The 22,307-nt window shown below is 38.8% G+C and overlaps 1 protein-coding gene across 26 annotated transcripts in view; it reads left to right on the top strand.

Moving 5' to 3' along the window:
- RNF6 (ring finger protein 6) overlaps nucleotides 1–22,307 on the top strand; it is a 127,713-nt gene that overhangs the window by 3,483 nt on the left and 101,923 nt on the right. For 12 of the 26 annotated variants that reach the window (XR_010150399.1, XR_010150401.1, XR_010150404.1 and 9 more), the window contains 3 exons: nucleotides 193–403; nucleotides 1,254–1,349; nucleotides 4,272–4,390. Coding sequence is in view for 15 of the 26 variants with exons in the window: in XM_016925087.3 (XP_016780576.1) it covers nucleotides 211–403; nucleotides 1,254–1,349; nucleotides 4,272–4,390 (408 nt within the window). In the remaining 11 variants the exon portion in view is untranslated. Of the gene's footprint in view, nucleotides 1–192; nucleotides 404–1,253; nucleotides 1,350–4,271; nucleotides 7,090–22,307 lie in introns of those variants that run through there. The other 14 variants (XM_016925086.4, XM_054665132.2, XM_054665130.2 and 11 more) reach the window with 2 other exon arrangements.

The following is a 22,307-nucleotide window of genomic DNA, read 5'->3' as shown; positions in this document are numbered from 1 at the left end:
TGCCAATTGTGTTGTATTTCCTAGAAGCTGTTTTTCATTTTATATGTAAGCTTCTCACTGCAAGATTTGGCAAATACAGTATTTGGGTAGGGGACAACATTTAAAAATTAAGAAAAACTGCAAGTTAAAAATACAAAGCCAAATGTGGTCCATGACTTAACACCTTGAATGCTGTTTATATTGTTTGAACAGAAAGCCAGGAATCTCAGGATGAATCAGTCTAGATCGAGATCAGATGGTGGCAGTGAAGAAACCTTACCTCAAGACCATAATCATCATGAAAATGAGAGAAGATGGCAGCAAGAGCGTCTCCACAGAGAAGAGGCCTATTATCAGTTTATTAATGAACTCAATGATGAAGATTATCGGCTTATGAGAGACCATAATCTTTTAGGCACCCCTGGTAAGAGATGGGTAAAAGAGGAAACACCCTTTTTTCCTCATTTAGATGGAAGGATTTCAAGATAAGGAGAATTGGTATTCTTTTTCCCTGCTTCTCTTTATGAAAATATAGTATATTGTTTTTGTGAGTTTAAGAACTTTTTAGTATAATAAAGTAGAAAATCACTGGCTTCTGTATTTTATAAGGTGAAAATAGGGGACATGGAGCACTATTATACAAATGCCAAACTAAGAAACAGGTTAATGTACATAATGGTGTTAAGTATTTACATATATGGTCCTATTTGTAATTTTTATACAAATAAAATATGACTTAAAACCCAATTTGAACTCATTTGGGGTATTATAATTTATCTATTCAGCTGAATTAATAGCTCCCCCCAAAGCCCAATGTGTTCCATAAAGTTTTTACAAATGAACTAATGGAAATTTGTATGTTTATATATTGTGTGTTTGTATATTGATGACCCATATAATGAAGTATTTGGGATAAAATTCAAGTAAATATTTGAAGTTTTCTCTATAAATGCTCCCTTAATTTCTTTTTAACTGACAAAAATCCACAGTTACAGCTTATAGATTCCTAAGTGTATCAACTGGCAGCACTTTACCAACTATTCAAATTAAATCTTATTTTAATAATTTTTAATAAAAGATTAATAAATGAAGCACAACCGAATTGATGCACATTTGTACCAGTTGAATATTTTTAACTGTCTTCAATTTACAGAACATATGAAAGTAATAAGACATTTGTCTTCTATAGGTTACTAAAGATTAGTCTTACCCTTCATGAGGTCTCATAAAACTTAATTCAGAATTCTTAAATGAGCAGTTTTTCATTGTTTTAGGAGAAATAACATCAGAAGAACTGCAACAGCGGTTAGATGGCGTCAAGGAACAACTAGCATCTCAGCCTGACTTGAGAGATGGAACCTATTACAGAGGTACTATGGAGTCCTTTCCATAAGGAACAGGCTTGATTGGAGCACTTGCAGAAATGAAATTCTTAGACCTTGTATAGTATGTTTGTCTTCAATTTTTTCCAGTTTTAATGTGATACTCATTCAGATAATATATATATGAGTAGTAAAGCAGTATGGTTAAGCAGTATAGGACAGAGGAATGAATGCAAAGATGTCTTAAACACACAGATTGCCTTCAGAGAGCTTTATGTAATAATATACAATTAAGTTAATTCCCAGCATGCTTCTTTTTAATCTTGGAATGTACACATTACTTTTTCTAAAGTGATATTACTTAGCTTCTAAAAATTTATATACAGAACCGTGTAGAAAGACTGAGTTAGGAAACCTGTTTTTGTTTCTTTGTTCTGTTTGATGGTTTACATATAAAAAGTTCTTATAAGGAAAGTACTGTAAAAGAACTTCAAACTAAATGAAGTATGTAGAGTTAAAAGGAAAAGCCACTTTTGTGTTCCTCTTAACCAGTTCTACTTCCCTCCTCAGAGGTATTTATTAATAGTTTCACATATTATATCAAAATCATTGTATTAGTTACCATGAAGTCTATGTAAAAACCCCAAAATGCAATGGCTCAATAAGCTAGAAGTTTCTTACTTATGTTAACAGTCCAGGGAAGGAAATCCTCTTGGAACCCACTCAGCTAACAGAATGATTCTACAACTGTGCTGTTCAGTACAGTAGCTGCTAGCCACATGTGACTATTTAAATGGAAATTAATTAAAATCAAATAAAATTTAAAATTTAGCTCATTCATACTAGCCACATTCAGGTGCTTAATAGTCACATTTGGCTAGTGGCTTCTGTATTGGACAGCACAAATACAGAACATACTCATTACTTCAGAAAGATTTATGGGGCATCACTGCTCCAGGCTACCATTTGTATGATCAAGGTAAGTCGCAACCATATCTAGGTTCTAGCTGGTAGGAAGGAGGTCCACGCACTAGCCTGAGAGTAGGATGTATCGCTTACTCTCCCATTCCATTCATGAGAACTTAGTCTCATGGTCACACCTAACTGCCAGGCTGTCCACGAGCCAATTTCCGATGCTTTTACAATGGAAGAAGAGTAGGGTAGCTTTGAGTAGGTACTTGGCAAACTCTTTCACATGCACCATCATCACTACACTTAATCAAATGTTAATCAAAGAAGGAAGTAGCATTTAAAATAATTCATGTTCACCTGCCTTTTACTCATTCTTTTTCCAAACAAATGGGAAGTGGACATTAACACATTTTATTATTTGTGTTTAGATATGTAAGTTGTACTATATAGATGCAATAATTAATACTGATCTTTTGAATATGTTTCAGTGGAAAATGTACTCATCAAATATAAAATAGCTCATCATCTCTGGAATATGGCTCAGTTGCTGTTTATTTTATTGGCATCAACAGCTGATTAATAGCTTCAACTTCAGCATTTAAAAAAGTCTTACGAGAGAGATTGCAGGAATGAAATGAAATCAGAATGATGTCATATAATAGCTATTTTATTTATTTATTTATTTATTTATTTTTTGAGACAGAGTCCTGCTCTGTCACCCAGGCTGTAGTACAGTGGCACAATCTTGGCTCACTGCAACCTCTGCCTCCCGGGTTCAAGCAATTCTCCTGCCTCAGCCTCCTGAGTAGCTGGGATTACAGGCGCACGCCACCATGCCTGGCTAATTTCTTTGTATTTTTAGGAGAGACGGGTTTTTACCATGTCAGTCAGGCTGGTCTCGAACTCCTGACTTCATGATCTGCCTGCCTTGGCCTCCCAAAGTGCTGGGATTACAGGTGTGAGCCACCGCGCCCGGCCTATAATAGCTATTTTTGAGTAGAACAAACTTTGAAGTTGAAGTTTGTGTAGTTAATGTGTTGATGCTTTTTATTAAGTTTTGTACTTTATATAATGTCTACTGGTTATAAATGGAAAATTTAAGCTTGGCACAGTGGCAGTATCTTAGTCAAAGAAGTTTATGGGTAACACATTTCTAAATTGATTAATTGAGCAATATTAATTGAAAGTCTGATTTATACTAGATACTGCTGTAGAGGCTGGAGATGTAACAGTGACTAAAACTACAAAAATCTTTGTTTTCCTGGAGCTTACGTTCTAAATGAATAGAAAATGTATTTTATTATGTATAACAGCTAACATTTATGGGGTGGCTTTTTATGTGCCAGATATTATGCTAATTATGTTATATATAGCGTCTTATTTTATCCTCAGGATAACCCTATGAGATTGATTCTATTATTATCTCCAGTTTATAGACAAGGATCAGCCGTAGAGACCTTAAGTAACTTGCCTGGTTTCTCAGCTTCACACAAAGACAAATACAGTAATGTGGTTTTAATGTTATATTCAGAAACTCACATTTCTTGATGTGTACATTTTTGGCAGCACCTGAGAAATAGGAAAAATTTCTAAGATTACAGAAATACCTAGTTGCAAAAATGACTGAGTTGGCTTTTCCAGAAAGATTCCACAAATACAGGACAAATTTTACATAAAGTTTGTCTTTGTATTTTATTGATATTACTATATTGATAAAGCAATTTAAATGAAAACTTTTGGTAGTGGATATGTTTCTCATTTGCCTTAGTATTTTGCTAGTAATGGGCAGATAGAAAGTAAGAATGAGGATTTCTCCATAGCGTTGCATAAATAGTATTTAAAGCTTTGTAACTATGTAAATAGTAATTTAATTTTTATAATATGCTTATAGTAGACATACTTTTCTTTTAGAAAGTTGTCTTTTTGCCATCTTTCATTCATTAAAATCCACAGATGTTCTTTAATTTATTACAAACTTTGTTTTTCTTACAAGTTTTCAATAAAGCTGTAAGGTGTGTCTTAGGAATTGATCTTAAGTTGATTTGCTTTGCTTTCTAGACTCAGAAGTCCCTAGAGAAAGTTCACATGAAGATTCTCTTCTAGAATGGTTGAACACCTTTCGGCGCACAGGAAATGCAACTCGAAGTGGACAAAATGGGAACCAAACTTGGAGAGCTGTGAGTCGAACAAACCCGAACAATGGAGAGTTTCGGTTTAGTTTGGAAATCCACGTAAATCATGAAAATAGAGGATTTGAAATTCATGGAGAAGATTATACAGACATTCCACTTTCAGATAGTAACAGAGATCATACTGCAAATAGGCAACAAAGGTCAACTAGTCCTGTGGCTAGGCGAACAAGAAGCCAAACCTCAGTGAATTTCAATGGTAGTAGTTCCAACATTCCAAGGACTAGGCTTGCTTCAAGGGGGCAAAACCCAGCTGAAGGATCTTTCTCAACATTGGGAAGGTTAAGAAATGGAATTGGGGGAGCAGCTGGCATTCCTCGAGCTAACGCTTCACGCACTAATTTCAGTAGTCACACAAACCAATCAGGTGGTAGTGAACTCAGGCAAAGGGAGGGGCAACGGTTTGGAGCAGCACATGTTTGGGAAAATGGGGCTAGAAGTAATGTTACAGTGAGGAATACAAATCAAAGATTAGAGCCAATAAGATTACGATCTACTTCCAATAGTCGAAGCCGTTCACCAATTCAGAGACAGAGTGGCACTGTTTATCATAATTCCCAAAGGGAAAGTAGACCAGTACAGCAAACCACTAGAAGATCTGTTAGGAGGAGAGGTAGAACTCGAGTCTTTTTAGAGCAAGATAGAGAACGAGAACGCAGAGGTACTGCATATACCCCATTCTCTAATTCAAGGCTTGTGTCAAGAATAACAGTAGAAGAAGGAGAAGAATCCAGCAGATCCTCAACTGCTGTACGACGACATCCAACAATCACACTGGACCTTCAAGTGAGAAGGATCCGTCCTGGAGAAAATAGAGATCGGGATAGTATTGCAAATAGAACTCGATCCAGAGTAGGGCTAGCAGAAAATACAGTCACTATTGAAAGCAATAGTGGGGGCTTTCGCCGAACCATTTCTCGTTTAGAGCGGTCAGGTATTCGAACCTATGTTAGTACCATAACAGTTCCTCTTCGTAGGATTTCTGAGAATGAGCTTGTTGAGCCATCATCAGTGGCTCTTCGGTCAATTTTAAGGCAGATCATGACTGGGTTTGGAGAACTGAGTTCTCTAATGGAGGCCGATTCTGAGTCAGAACTTCAGAGAAATGGCCAGCATTTACCAGACATGCACTCAGAACTGAGTAACTTAGGTACAGATAACAACAGGAGCCAGCACAGGGAAGGTTCCTCTCAAGACAGGCAGGCCCAAGGAGACAGCACTGAAATGCATGGTGAAAACGAGACCACCCAGCCTCATACTCGAAACAGTGACAGTAGGGGTGGCAGGCAGTTGCGAAATCCAAACAATTTAGTTGAAACTGGAACACTACCCATTCTTCGCCTTGCTCACTTTTTTTTACTAAATGAAAGTGATGATGATGATCGAATACGTGGTTTAACCAAAGAGCAGATTGACAATCTTTCCACCCGGCACTATGAGCATAACAGTATTGATAGTGAACTAGGTAAAATCTGTAGTGTTTGTATTAGTGACTATGTAACTGGAAACAAGCTCAGGCAATTACCTTGCATGCATGAATTTCACATTCATTGTATTGACCGATGGCTCTCAGAGAATTGCACTTGTCCGATCTGTCGGCAGCCTGTTTTAGGGTCCAACATAGCAAACAATGGGTAAGGTGATGGGATCTACTCAAATACTGTTTTTTAGTAGAACTGAATGTTCAAGCATTGTTTTGCTGAGTTATTTGTGATTAGCTAACCAGGATGAAAAATAACAGATTATATATAGTTTGAACTATTTTTTGTGTGCTTTTTTAAACTTGTTAAAAAGAAATTTATATAAAATTTAAAATACAAATGTTAAATTATCCAGAAATACAGAATAGTTAATATTGCTAGAACCAAATAACCTCTAAAATGTTTTTATTTTGGTAATTTTGTCATGCTAAGCACTTTTGTATCTGCACAATTCAGTAGGTTAAGAATCAATCTTCTTTTTCTTAATAGTACAGCAGACTTTAGCTTCAAGTTTCATAGGCTTAGTACTTATATCTAGACATTTGTGTCTAAATAAGCTTTTCATTAACTTTTTATTTTAAGGACAGTATCTTTTCATGAAAGAGTATTTGGCTGAATGTTTGCTATATATATGTTACTTGAAATGTTAAATTTAATATGCAGCATACCATAGGTGTATATATAGGTATATAATTTTAAGGTTAAAATATTCAGTCTACAAGTTTGGTTCTTATTTAAGCTTTTGGGCTAATACTGCATATGGCACAATGTTTAATATTGGCAAGTTCATCTCAGAGAAAGGGGATTCAGATATAATTTTAAAGTAGAGATAATTTACTGAAGCGTCTCTGACAATCTAACTTATTAGACAGCAAGCAATATATAATACTGAAAAAGTATTCAGAAATGGAAAATTTACATCATATAGGTTATTTAACTTGTGTTCAGCCTTTTTGTAACTTTTTTGAAAGTGCAAACAATTCTTTGGATTATTAAATAAGGTATACAGTATGCATGGTTTCTCAAATTTAGTTTTAAAATCTAAAAGTCTATAAAGAATCAGATGCATAGGCAATATGTTAAGTTCACTTGGAGGCTAAAAATCTCCAGTGAAAACAAAACGAAAACCTTTAAGAGAATGTAGAGTTTATATAAACACAAAGTACACATTGAAGATCTGTTTCTACCAATAAACATTAAAACAAAGACTGTATGTGAACTATGTTTTTCTGTTGTTTCACTGTGGTTTATTCACCCCCCACTAATATTTCATACTAGATGCCAGGCAGTGTTATGGGATAGAGTATTTCCCAGACGACAGACAAAAGTCCCTGGCTTCATGGAAAAGACATATTTGCTCTTAGAAACTGAAAATCAATTGATAAAGTGAATTATTATTCTTACTTTCATATTTGCTTATTAATATATGACAGGATTTTCTTGGGGTGATACTGTTTGGGCAAAATCACAAGAACAGTACTTAGGCCAGATTCTGTGAGATTTAGAAATATCTCCACATTTAATTTTCCTTTCTGACTGGTGACTATGTTCAATTCATTAGGTTAGATGCATGCCCAGGAATGTTAAGGAGTGCATTTAACGCATGGAGTAAAAGGTTTTCATAAAAGTTGTGACTTTGTTTGGAGTAAATTATTTATGTAGGTCAGTTTGAGGATCTAAGACTGGGAAGGTTGATTTCAATCAGATTTGAAGGCTTTTCATAGCAAACTAAGGACTTTTTATCTTACCTTATAGAGATGTTAGATGTCTCTTGATTTTAGTGGCATAGGGTAGGATCATTTTTCATGGCCCAGGAGGATGGGTCTACTACAGCATATAGAACACAATGGAATGGAGAGAGATGGGAAGCAAAGAAACCAATAAGAGAACTATTGTGATAAAAGACATCATTATTTTTATTACCAGTTGTCATCACTTATCTACCCTAGAATGGTGGCAATGAAACTGAAAGGAAAGAGAAGGGTGTAAAAATGTTGGTTTTTAAAAAAAGACGTTGTTTGGTCTCTAGTTCAGTATGAAGAGGTGGAAGAGAGAATCACCTAGGTGGAGGAGGGAGAGGTAGCACAAATTAGTTACAAGGTATGCCAATTTAAACATCTTGAACATAGCTTAATTCATACATCTCACTTATTTTAGTGTTAAAATTTGCCCCCAGTATGAGGAGAGACTAAATCCAGCATTTTTATTTTTATTTTTATTGAGACAGAGTCTCACTCTGTTGCCCAGGCCTGAGTGCAGTGGCACTATCTCGGCTCACTGCAACCTCTGCCTCACAGGTTCAAGCAATTCTCCTGCCTCAGCCTCCGGAGTAGCAGGGATTACAGACATGCACCACCACGCCCGGCGAATTTTCTGTATTTTTAGTAGAGACAGGGTTTCACCATGTTGGCCAGGCTGGTCTGGAACTCCTCACCTCATGATCTGCCCACCTTGGCCTCCCAAAGTGCTGGGATTATAGGCATGAGCCACCATGCCTGGCCCGTTTATTTCTTATATGGGATATTCCTCGGGAAGTTCTACCTCCCTGGGCCTGATGCAATAGGAAAATTAGGAGGACAAAGGAAGAGGGGAATGAAAAAAGTAAGGATACAGAAAAAATAAAGGCATATTGATTCTTTGACTTAGTCCTTTGCAAGACATGATAATGTTACTAGCATGGAAAGAAATCCCATATAGGCATTTGAAACAGAAGTAGATTGTGTTTTGTATGGAAAATTCCCTGAAGGCAGCAGTACAGCTTAATGAATTTCATAAATTGATAACCCAGTTGGGAATAAAAAAGGATATTCTTTAATATTTTCATTCATTTCCCAATAAACAAGGCTGATGACAAATACAAAGGCCCATTAATCTATTTATAGCTTCTATTTAGCAATGATTATACCCTTTGTGGTTCCAATATAGAGAAGAACAAATAGTTAGAAATCCTTCATTTGAATATTATGTTCCATGTCAGGTCCGTAGAGCTTGTTCTTTATAGTGTGGCTGTCTGGCAAACTTCTATTTCTAGATTGCCAGCTTCCAGCCGCCCTCTCACATAGTTACAGCCTTTTACCCTGTTTTCTCCTTTCCTAGATTTTTTTAGTTTCAGCCAGCATTATGACCCTTACTTAATTATCACTCTTACGAGGTTATTTTCCTTTCAATATTTAACATGAATTCATAATTTAAACCTCTGAAGCTCTCCTTGAAGTATTTTTGCTACCTAACTTAGTAATTGGCAGAGTTTAGGGAGTCAATCACATGGCTATTTGCCTCCAAAGCTCCTGCTTTTCCTGCTATGCTGCATTCTGGAGAAGTAGAAATGCCTTGCGAAGTTTTCAGTCTAATTTAATTCCTCCTAAAGATATTTTTCTAATTTTACAACTTTGTTCTATCATATGTCTGATTACCCTAATTTCCATAGGCAAATACATCCTTCTGTCTCATGAATGGAGGAGAAGGGTTGCCCCTAAAAGATATAACAGAATCTGTATTATAAAGATGAATCCAGGAAAGAGATGAATGAGGCATCTGAAGATGCTGCATTAAGGGCCAGAGTTGACAAGCTCAGTCTGAGGCATTTTCATGTATATTACTCCCAGACAAGAACATCTAATGAACTTTTAATCTTCCTGCATCTCTCCATTGGAATAATCTGTGGTCAGGGGAGGAGAAACTAGAAACAGCACTTTACATGAAAGCCAGGGTGTTAATTCACTTTGCAGTAGTAGGTGGCTCACTTGGGGTCTCTCATTCAGTCCTGTGCAACACTGGAAATCAGAGAGCTGGCATATCTGTATTAGGAGATGATTTCCCAGGAAGCCAGATTCATCTATCGTTGAGAACATCATCCCACGTTTCAAAAGATGATGATGGCTGCCAGTGGTGATTTTTTCTTTAGTCTCTAGAGACAGATTGCGAGTTATTTTCAGTGAGTATGAGTGTGTTAGTCCCTGAATATATTTGCCCTTTTGATCATTGGAGATCCATCATTTCAGCAAGTTTTGTTTGAGTATTAAATCTCTGAAGACTCTGAGTTGGCCCCTATATATTTTTTATTCCTTTTTAAAAATAACTTCACATTTCTTCTGGAAAATAATGACTTTCAGACATATTTTTCCTCTATTGTGTTAATGTCTCATTTGAAGATGGAGTAACTTCTTGGCTGCCCAGTATATATATATATCTCACATCTTCTCACACATTTAATTGTAAAAATGCTCCTACTTAATCCTAATCCAGCCACCTTCTGTGCAATTCCAAATGTGCTGTGCAATTCCAAATGTGCTCACCTTCTCCCCAGTGGGTAACAATCCAAAATCACATACAGCTTCTGTACTGTGAAGTGACACAATTTAGCCCCTCTGAGTTCAGGTTTTCTAGGTAGTGTCAATTCCTCCATTAGCTTGGATCTGATCAGGTTTGTGATTTCTCACCATTCTGCAGATTATGGGATAAATGATAAAAGTAGCTTCTCCTGCCTACCCGATACAGTGAAATGGAATAAAAATCAAACAAAAACAGGGAAAGAAGTGCCATACATTGATTACTGGTACAGATTATATAATAGCATATCTCGCTGAGCAAGCTTAGCAGGATGAATGATAGAAACAATGGGTCTCATGAGCATTCTCTTTGTTGCCTCACTTCTCTGGATGTAGAATAAATTGTTGGAACCACCTTCAGAAAAGGCACCAAGGGAGGATTTCCTACTGGTGCTTGTGGTGGTGATGGCAGGCAGGTGTTTGAGGAGATGCTGGTGAATGGCTTTGATCTTGGCACTTCAATGTTGGGGCTTGGTTCAGGGTCTACCATAATGCCGGACAGTCACAGGTCTCTATACAGCAGGCTAGGGACTTTTTGACAATACACTTTCCTTAAAACTGTAACTAGTTTCTTAACAATTGTATTTAGGATCTTGTATCCAATGCCAGAAATCTTGTCTTGTTCTCAATTTGCTAAAGGAATAGCCATGGTCCTCACAATCTTTAGGTCTTTTGTTGGTTTGTTCTTTTTTAGCATTTTGTCAAGAGGATCTTTCTATGACTCTAACTCTTAGCCACATAGAGTTTGCCTCTGGAATAGTTAGGAGTCTTTCTTTAATCTTCCCTTGAATGTCACCCTTGTCCTTTCATTGCATTTCAGACCAGTGCATTGTACGATAGAAGGCATCTTCATTTTTGTCTGTAGGATCGAGCAGCATGACCTTCTTTACTCCAACCAATTGGGATCAGATTATGTGACCAGTCCATTGCAACCATGTAACTTGGGAGGGGTCCACTTAGGTTTTATTCCCAACACTGAATGACTAGGTGTTCCTGATAAATCTCTGTGTTGGGGGTCTCCAAGACCACATCCAAATTTAGTGATTCACTAAAAGATCTCATAGGAATCTGCATAGAGTTATGTTCACAGCTAAGATTTATTACAGGGAAAAGATATTAGCACAGTCAGCAGAGGAGAAAGGTGCATGGGACAAAGTCTAGAGAAATCCAGGTAAGCTTCCAAGAGTCCTGTTCCAGCAGTTACACAAGACATACTTAATTCCTCCAGCATCAAACTGTGGCTACATGAGAGAAGTGTTGTCTACCAGAAAAGCTCGTGACAGACTCAGTGCCCAAAGTTTTACTGGGGGCTGGTCATACAGGCACCCTCTGCCTAGCACATACCAAAATTCCAGACTCCCAGGAGGAAAGCAAGTGTTCAGCGTAAACTATATTGTTTGCACAAACAGTTTAGGCACAGTGGTCCACCCTTCTCAGGGAATAGAGTATTCCCCCAATCCAGTTCCAGGCTGCCAGCTAAGAGCCAGCCTTGCAAACAAGCCTTTCTAGGGCCAGCCTGAGGCCTACCATGTAAATTCTTTTCTGCACACACCTAAATCTTCCTCTCCATTCCAGCACATTCTCCTGAATTCTAGGACCACATTTGTGATTGCCTTAGTTAATGTCTACTAGGTTGTCCCTTTGGAACCTCAAATTCAGCATATTTGGACTGGAAGTGATCATCTTCCCCACAACGGCTTCTCGTCATCTTTTTCCTAGCACAGCCAATGCCTCTACCATGCACCAGTTCAAGCAAGGCAGAAAAGTCTGCTCTGCATCCATGTGGGGGCCAGGTGGGACTGCCTTAGCTGGCATGGGTCCAAGGGGCCAGAATGGGTAGCAGGAGTGCCCCATATTCACGGCACTGGTGTAGTCAAGGGTCACATATGAAACTGTGACCAAGACACTGATAAGCCTTATAGGTTGAGAACTCAGTTTAGGATGTTGTCAGAATAGGAGGGCTTGGAGATGAGGCCAAAAAGTGAGACCAGCAGTTTCCCATATCTGAGATGGCCGGCTGCTTTGAGGTGGTGTGTGTTTGAGGGCTAAGAAGGGAACAAATAGGAACCCAGACTTCTTCCTCATTCCTCCTACCCAATGAATCAACCTGCATCCTTTGGAATACTTGTTATTTTCATTTTTATTGTCTTAGGGTTGTCACTATTTCTCACATAGATTCTTGCCATCATCTCTCAAGTAGTCTCATATTCTGTTTCCAATTATTCCAGTGTAATTTTTCTACAAGCCTCATTTCGACTTGTCACTCCTCAGCTGTCCCTGTTAATTTCCTACTGTTCTTAGAATAGCACACAAGATTCTTCATATTTTGGCCTCTGCCTATCTTTTCCAATCTCATTTTTACCATTTAGGATCCCTCGCAGGGTATCTCATCTTGCCTTTCATACTTTTTTTTTTTTTGCCCATGCTGTTCTCTCTTCCTAAAATGGCCTTTCCCCTCTGGCCTCTCTGGTTAATTCCTGCTTGTCCTTTAACTGTCACCTCAGGTGTCACTCCTGCAAGTCCTCATCTTGCCCTCCTCCTCTCCAGGGCCAACCTATCCATTAGGCTCAGTAGGCCCAATGCCTACTGAGGGTCTAGGATACTTTCAAGGTCCCATGAAAATGTTTTAATTTCTTTTAAAACCAGTCACATACCAAGAGAGAATATAATCCAACCTGGATTGTATTTATACCAACACAATTGTAAAATAAAATTTTTAATTTTTTTTTTTTAAGGAGGAAGGGGCCCATGAAGGGAAAAGTGTCGAGGGCCCATGAGAGTCATAATGTGGACCTGCTCAGTTCCCCATCTATGTGCTTCTTCAAAGGACTGTGAACCCCTTGGTTATCCTCAGCACCTAGCATGATACCTGGTACATAGTAGGTCCCTCAATATATATGTAATAAGCAAATGCATAGAAGTTTCAGTATATAGTTACAGCCTGGCTTACAAATAGCTTCTACATTAAAAGCTTGTTTGTAAGATTTTCTTTGAAACTCAAACACATTTCCCATAGAAATAATATCAGATGTTTGTGGTTTGAGGCAAGAGAGGAAAGGCTCCCAGGCCAGTCCACGAAAATGTATATAACCCATATAACCCACAATGTTTCTGAAATACTATTCAAGTGCAGCCAAAAGCAGAAAAATCCAATGGTCCTGAAAGTTAACAAACAAAACAGAGCAAGAGTTCTTCAACAGTTCAAGTTTACCTTGAACCCAAGTGTTTGACACTCTGTGAAGCCTGCCTTTCTCAAATTTCAAATTCGACAGCCTGCTGCAGACACTGTCTGCTTAACCACAGTGGCTACACCAGGGTCCCAAACTCTGTCTCGTGCCACCCTGCCAGGCAGATGGTGGCTTGGGCTGTGTGCTCTTTGTCTTGTCTCTCACTGCATCCATCTACTTCGTCTGCTGGCTCCCCTCCCCCAACCAGCAGGGACGGGGGGCGGGGGGAGGGTGGTGGGAGGGAGGCAGATGGGAAGGGTTCCCCAGTCAAAGGTCTGGCTGGCAGGCTGTGGCTATTCTGACTGTGGGCAGAGCAAATCAGGACTGAAGCATGGTAGAGCAGGTTAACCCTTCACACTTTAATGCTGCATTAAGCTCAATGCTGAACTGTGTTCAGATTTTTAAAAAATTTTTTGAGACAGGGTTACTCTGTCTCTCAGGCTGGAGTACAGTGGCACATGATCACAGCTCACTGTAGCCTCAACCTCCTGGGCTCAGGTGATCCTCTCACCTCACCTCCTGAGTAGCTGGGATTACAGGCATGTGCCACCACACTCAGCTAAATTTTGTATTTTTTGTAGAGACAGGGTTTCGACATGTGACAGGCTGGTCTCGAACTCCTGGACTCAAGCGATCCTCCTGCCTTGGCCTCTGAAAGTGCTGGGATTACAGGCGTAAGCCACTGTACCCGGCCTTTTTATTTTATTTCTTAACAAAGAGAAAGGATTTAGGTTTAATCTTAAAGAGGGTTTATCCTGTGTGGTTGATAGTAGAGTTGTTTGTGTCTTGGCAACTGATGTTAGTAAACACCTTCCTGTTCAATATATTACATGAAACTCTTTAAACAGTTTGTTCAGGTGAAAAGCAAGGTTTCACTATCTTGACCACGGAGTATGCTGAGAGAGGAACAATTACCACACCCACCTGAGGAAAATGGATATATATTCCATGGAAAGGCATTTTCTGAACTAGTCCAGTCCTATTGAGAAACAATGACCCCTTAACAGGGTGAGGATTACAACTTCAGTGATTTTATAACATTGAGCCTCAACTCTCAGAATTTCTTAGGTTATCTGGAGAGCTTAAATAATTTATTCAAGGTCATGTGGCTGGTTAGAAACAAGGCAAAATAGTCTTGTATTTTTTAATGTCTTTATTAACTACAAAGACTTTTGTAAAGTTCTGACTCCATGTACTTATTGTCAGAAGATGTCTAATTGTTGGTGTTATAAGGCTAATAACTGAAGCTCAATACAGAGAAATACCTCTTCTAACCTATTCAGGACAAAATGATGAGCCATGGTCTATCTGGCTTGGTAGGACTTTGGGGAAGTTTGGGCCAATTTATCATGTTGCTCCAGGGACTCTGAGTGCACTTGCCAAGCCGCTTTGGAGGGCCCAGGCTTCAGCTCTGCAGCTTATGGTCTGCAGAGTATGGTCTCTGTTCACCTTGCAATAATTTTAATAGCATCTGTGAGAGTCAAGCAGGTTTCAGATCAGAGAGAGCGGCAGATTCAGTGAAGATGCCATGTCAGGCATTTCTCATTTTCAATTAGAATAACTACTTCAATTAGAATTGAATACCTCTCAATTAGATGAATACCATGCCAGGCATTTCTCATTTTTAATTAGATGAATAGTCATATTTCTTAGGCCCTTCTTACATGGAAATAAACTAGGAACATTTAATGTGTTATATTTAGGTGATGAGTACAGACTTATAGAATCTCAGGCCTAGGAGAAGATGGACGTCTTCTAAACACATCCTTTTTGGGCTCTCGAGAACCTGCACTTAAAAGTTCTCAGTTAATTGCCAAGCCTGCTTTTAAAGACCAAAGGAGTTATTGTTTCCCTTTTCTTTTTTCTTTTTCTTTCTTTCTTTTTTTTTTTTTTTGAGGTGGAGTCTCGCTCTGTTGCCCAGGCTAAAGTGCAGTGGTGCAATCTCGGCTCACTGCAGTCTCCACCTCCCAGTTTCAAGAGATTCTCCTGCCTCAGCCTCCTGAGTAGCTGGGATTACAGGCGCCCGCCACCATGCCCAGCTAATTTTTTGTATTTTTAGTAAAGATGGGGGTTTCACCATGTTGGTCAGTCTGGTCTCGAACTCCTGACCTCAGTTGATCCACCCGCCTCGGCCTTCCAAAGTGCTGGAATTACAGGCCTGAGCCATTGCGCCCGGCCTTATTTCTCTTTTCTACACACTCAATATTTTGTCAGTTTGGGTCTCCGAGAAGTGAACACCAAGACAGGATTATACATACAGGAAATTTATTGGGGAAACACTTGTTGACGATAAAGGCGGAGGGAGCGGGAGTAGGTGAGGAGAAACTCCAGGCTGCATTGTGGGTCTGACACCTTCCAGAGAAGAAAGGGAAGGAAGGAGGCTGGAGCAGGAAAAGCCTCAGACTGCACTGCAGTTTTTGTTTGTTTGTTTGTTTGTTTGAGACCGAGTCTAGCTCTGTCGCCCAGGCTGGAGTGCAGTGGCGCGATCTGGGCTCACTGCAAGCTCCGCCTCGCAGGTTCACGCCATTCTCCTGCCTCAGTAGCTAGGACTACAGGCACCTGCCTCCATGCCCGGCTAATTTTTTTGTATTTTTAGTAGAGATGGGGTTTCACTGTGTTAGCCAGGATGGTCTCGATCTCCTGAGCCCGTGATCTTCCCGCCTGGGCCTCCCAAAGTGCTGGGATTACAGGCGTGAGCCACTGCGCCCAGCCTGCATTGTAGTTCCAAGAGAGTTCTCCAGGATCATAGAGGAGCCACCACTGGACAGAAATGACCCAGTTCTAATACTGCCTTTATGCGTAGTCACTGCTAGGAGCAGCCTGGGGGAAGCATGGCCTGGGCCTGAGCACTGTGTCACACCCAAAGGTGTGACAACTGGAGGCTCTCAGTCAGTCGTGCTTCTCACAGCAGGTTCTCTTAAGTGGTGCGCCTCCATGACTACCACAAATATTTAACATCCTTAGCACATTTAGAAACAATCACAATTTGGTTCTGGCTTAGCCCGAATCCTCCTTTGCTCTCCCAAACCACCTGCAATCTATTGTCTATTTCTTGATCCCAATTGCCATCAGAGAAGCTAACACTGCTAGGGATCACCTCTTAGTTTTCCCTTCTCCAGGTTAAATAACCCTTCTCCACTGCTCTCCTCTGAATCCTCTTAAGGTCTGCCAAGCCTCTTTGTCAAAGCCGAGAACCCCAATCTGCACTCTGTATGAACAGGATGCTCTCGAGAGGTAATTTACAACAGGGATTAGGTACACAGACTTTGGTGACAGATGTCAGCTCATAGCCCAAATTGCCACATAATGGTTTGGAGGCCTTATGCAAGTACCTTAATTTTCTGGTCGTCTGTTTTTCCATTTGTAAAATATAAATAACAATCACACTTACCTAGTGGGGTTAAGTAAGATAATACAGGTATACACTAAAAGTCCTTGGCATGTGGTAAGGGCTTCATAAACATCAGCATAAAATATTATTAACATTGTATCCAGTCTTGAGCTTAATTAATAAAAGGACTTTTGTTGCTGACTCATATCCAGTTTGTGGCCCATTTGCCTAAGCCTTGAGGTACTTTTGTTCATGGTTTGTTCACAGTAAGTAACTGCCCATATGATATGGGTGTTTGTTTTTCCTTTCTAAATGTACCATACTATTTTTATTCTTGATCATTGACCCTCTGTCTGTCAGCATTTCTGAAGAGTCTTTTCTTCTGGGGATCAGTTAAAAGTTTTATTTTCATTTTGTTTTGTATTTTTTAAAATTTATTTTTAGTGATGCTGTGAAGCAAGAGATAAGAAGCTGCCTTGTGTCATTGCTAAAATATTTCCTCTCTGAGCTTTAACAGTTAATGCTTCTTCTGGATTCATAGTGGTTCTTAGGATTTCAGGAACCTGGCATAGCCACAAAACTTTTTGATCTTTGTTTAATGAATTCTTCAGTATTTTAAAGAGTAATGTGAATTTCTCAAATCATCTAATTATGATCTTAATTTGATCCTCTCCTATTGCCAATAATCTGAAAGGGAAGGGGAGGGTGGCAGCACCCCCTTGGAAACGCTAAGAATAATAACTGGCACATCATCTTAATTTTGTATCACATTTCATTTTATCTGAAGAGATTCCATGCTCATTGTCTCATCTGATATTCAAACCAACTCAAGAGTAGGTTGTTGAGAATTACTTGTGCTTATTCTGGAAGAAACAGAAATACAGAGAGATGGATCATTTGCCCAAGTCATCTGAGAGGCCACTGCAGCACCTGAAACAGGCCTCGGTTCTCCAAGTTTACCGCTGTTAGCTTCATTTTGGCCAGACTGCCAAAATGGATAGGATAGGGCTCCGCTCTCAGAATAAGGGCCTAGTGGCACAAACCTCTCTTTCTTCCATTATCCTGGGGTCTAGAACCACACACCTTCATAAGTAGCCTCTCTTTGTGGTCCCCATAATGAATAAGGAGTTAGTCCTTGCAGCTTCCAAGCAGATCCACAGCTGGGACACTGAGTATCAGTCAACTGGCTCTCAAAGGATGAAACCAAACTTTTGGGTTGTAACATAATGGCATGTAATGGGCCTCGTTTAACCATAAGTTATTATTTTAGGAATCTGAGCCCATGTCTGCCTCTTAATTATGCTACTCTTGAGCAAAATCATTAATAATTTTATACTCCCAGGATCAGAGTCCCATATGCAGTTGTGTACATTTAATCCATGCTCAGTTGTCTCAGGAATTGACAAGCAGTTCTTTGCTTAAATAAGCCATTCCTCTAGATAGTGTCCTAATGTAGAAATGAATCAAACAAGTGCTTTATTGAGGCTGGCAGGAATCTTAAATTTGAGCTCTGCCATCTGCAAATGGAATATTCTCACCTTTCTTACCTCCTTCCTCCCCTCCCCCAACATCCCCCACCATTTATCTTCTGCCTCCGTTGTTGTTGCTTGCTCAGCTTCCTTTACTCCATTCATTTGAAAGAATTACCCCTCCTCCATTCCACCTGGTTTTTGTGGGGCTGCCAATCATCAAATCTGTTTCATAGTCTTCACTAGTGTATAAATGTAACCAAATTAGTTCAAACAGCTTCTGGCTCCCATGGGTCATGTATTAAGTGTGTTGCTAGCTTAACAAGAAATCACCAAACTGTTTTCCAAAATGGTTGGACCATTTTAGGTTCCTACTAGTGATGTATAAGACAGTTGGCTACATAATTTGCTGGACTCAGTGCAAAATAAAATGTGGGGTCCATTGTTAAAATAATGGGAAATATAAAGCTTTTTTCTTCTGCAGTCTTGACTTGTCATGGTGTTTTTTATTTGCTATTCATGTTATTAATTATCAGCATGAATTTTACTGCTGTTTCATCTTTATGTTATGCAATGCCAGAGTCTCTGCTTTTAATTATTTGGGCATATACCCAGAAACAGAATTGCTGAATCCTATGGTAATTCTATTTTTAATTTTTTGAAAAATAACATGATTACTTTTTACTTACTTTGAGTCTTGCTGAACTCCCATGCATTATGCCCATCAGAATTCATGCTCACAGGTCACTGCAAACACTGTATCTGAATGGGGCAGCAAGAAACAGCACACATATTGTGAGTATCTCCTCTGCTCACACTATCCTCCATTGCCCTATTGGACTTTGCTTACAAAACACTAGTTCAAAGAAAACTATTAAGAATTTGAGGCCAGGCATGGTGGCTCACGCCTGTAATCCCAGCACTTTGGGAGGCCAAGGCAGGTGGATCACTTGAGGTCAAGAGTTCAAGACCAGCCTCGCCAACATGGTGAAATTTGTCTCTACTAAAAATACAAAAAATTAGCTGGTGTGGTGGTGGGCACCTGTAATCCCAGCTACACGGCTGAGGCAGGAGAATTGCTTGAACCTGGGAGGTGGAGGTTGCAGTGAGCCTAGATTGTGCCATTGCACTCCAGACTGGACAACAAGAGCAAAACTCCGCCTCAAAAAAAAAAAAAAAAGAATTTCAAACAGTCACAGCAGAATATTAAACCAAGTGTGGGGCTCATCTGAGCATAGCACCTGTGAAGCCAAGCCTGGGATGAGAATTCCAATTGTTCTACATTCTCCCTAGCAATCAATATTGTCAGGCTTTTTGATTTTAGCTATTTGTATGGATATGAAATGTTATGGTTTTAATTTGAATGTCCATAATGATTGATGATGTCAGGTATTGCCTTGGTCTGTTTAGGCTGCTATAACAGAATACCATAGACTGGGTATCTTACAAACAGCAAATATTTATTTCTTACAGTTCTGGAGGTCGGGAAGTGCAAGATTAAGGCATGGGCTTATTTGGTGTCTGGTGAGGGCTTACTTTCTGGTTCATAGATGGCTGTCTTCATACGCTTCTGGCTTCTTCATAAGTGGCTTCTTCCACAGGGTGGAAGGGGTGAGAGCTCTCTGGGATCTCTTTTACAAGGCCATTAATCCCAAATTCATGGGGGCTCCACCTTCATGGCCTAATAAACTCCCAAAGGCCCCACTTCCTAATACTATCACATTGTGGGTTAGGATTTCAACATATGAATTTTGGAGACACACAAACATTTAACCCATAAGAGTTATCTTTTTCTGTACTTATTTTTTAATGTATCTTCATCTGTCTCTCTCTCTATAGGTGTCCTTGCCCATTTTACTCCATTGGTTTATTGTATTACTATTGAGTTGCAAGAATTCTTTATGTATTAGGAGTATTATTCAACTGTAATTTATATCTACATACATATACAAATATATGTCTGTAGATATATGTTTTATCCTCTCAGTCTCTGAATTTTTATTTTCTTAATAGTATCTTTGAAGAAAAAATAGTTTTTAATCTTGATGAAGTCCAGATTATCAATGTTTTTCTTTTTTGGTCCTTGCTTTTTGTGTGGTACCTAAGAATCTTCGGCTATCCCAAAAATCACAAAGACTTTCTTCAGTTTTTATTGTTGTTGTTGTTGTTTTCATTTAGTTTTTTAGCTTTTACATTTATATCTATGATCCATTTTGAGATCATTTTTAGTGTGGCAAGAGGCAAGAATCCAGGTAAATTTTGTTTGTCTGCATATGGATATCCATTTGTACCAGCAGCATATGTTAAAAGACTATCCTCTTCACTGAATTTCTTCAGTGAAAATTAGTTGAACATATATGTGTGGGTCTATTTCTAGGCTTCCTAGTCTGTCCTATTGTCATTCTTATGTCATTCTACACTATTTTGACTGCCCTAGGTCCTTTGCATTTTCATATACATTTAAAACTCAGCTTGTTAATGTCTATGTAAAAGAAACATTGGGATTTTGAGTGGGATTGCACTGAATCTATAGCTCACTTTGGTGAACTGATATCTTAACAATATTGAATCTTCTAACCTATCAATAGGTATATATCTCCATTTATTTAGGTCTTTTTAAATTTCTCTAAGCAGTGATTTGTATTTTTAAGTGTGTTTTGTACATCTTGTTAAATTTATGCCTAAGCATTTCAAGTTGTCTGAAGTTATTGTAAATGTTATTTTTTCACACTTTCAATTTCCAACCATTTATTATTTACCTATACCTGTACAATTGATTTTTGTATTTTGAGCTTATATTCTCTGACCTTGCTAAATTTACTTAATAGCTTTTAAAAGTATTTCTTATTATATTTTAGGTACTGAATGTCATATGCAAATCAAGATACTTTTGCTTTTTCCTTTTCAATATATATGCTTTTTTTTTTTAACTTTTTAACGCTATCTAGGACCTTCATTACAGTGTTAAGTAGAAGTGGTGAGAATGGACATCATTGCCTTGTTTCTGCTGTTAGTGGAAAGCATTCAGTCTTTCACTATTAAGTATGTTAGCTCTAGGGTTTTCATAGATGCTGTGATGATTAGTTTATATGACAACTTGGCTGGGCCATAGTGCCCAGCTATTTGGTCAGATATTATTCTGGATGTTTCTGGGAAGGTGTTTTTTGGATGAGATTAGCATTTCAATCAGTGGATTTTGAGTAAAGCAGATTCCTTTCCATAATGTGGGCAGGCCTCATCCAATCAGTTGATGGTAGAACCAACACTGACCTCTTCTGAGCAAGAAGGAATTTTGCCAGCAGACTGCCCTTGAACTACAACTGTAATTCTTTCCTGGGTCTCTATCCTGCTGGCCTACACTGCAAATTTTGGCTATACCAAACTTCACAATCATATGGGCCAATTCCTTAAAATGAATATTTCTCTCTCATATATATATATATGTGTATATATATATGTATATATGTGTATATATGTGTGTATATATGTATATATATACATACACACACATATACTTTCGTACTACACACACATACATATTCTCACATATATACATATGTGTGTATGTATGTATATATACACATCCACAAATTTTGATATTTTATATTTTTAATTTTATTCAATTCAAAACATTTTCTAATTATCTTATGATTTCTTCTTTCACCTACAAATTATTTAGGATTTGTTTTACTTCCAAGATGTTACGGGGGCTTCCTGAAAACCTTATTGTTATTGATTTTGAATTCAATTCCCATATGATCAGAGAACCGACGGGGTTTCACCGTGTTAGCCAGGATGGTCTCAGTCTCCCGACCTTATGATCTGCCCACCTCGGCCTCCCGAAGTGCTGGGATTACAGGTGTGAGCCACTGCGCCCGGCCTAATGTATTTTCAGAGATAAAGTTGGACATTAATTAAACAGGTGAAAACGGATCTTATTCAGTAACTATTGCAGTAGAGAAAAGAGCTGAGTTCCATTCTGATTCCTACACAGGTAACTGGGTGTTTTAAAAGACCCATGAGAAGGAGTAGGGAGGGAGAGCAAGTAGAGGGCTTGAGCAGTGTCAGG

This window comes from Pan troglodytes, chromosome 14 (genome assembly GCF_028858775.2).
Source record: "Pan troglodytes isolate AG18354 chromosome 14, NHGRI_mPanTro3-v2.0_pri, whole genome shotgun sequence".
Lineage (NCBI taxonomy): Eukaryota > Metazoa > Chordata > Mammalia > Primates > Hominidae > Pan > Pan troglodytes.
Note: the sequence above shows the minus strand (reverse complement) of the source record. Positions and strands in the feature narration are given on the sequence as shown.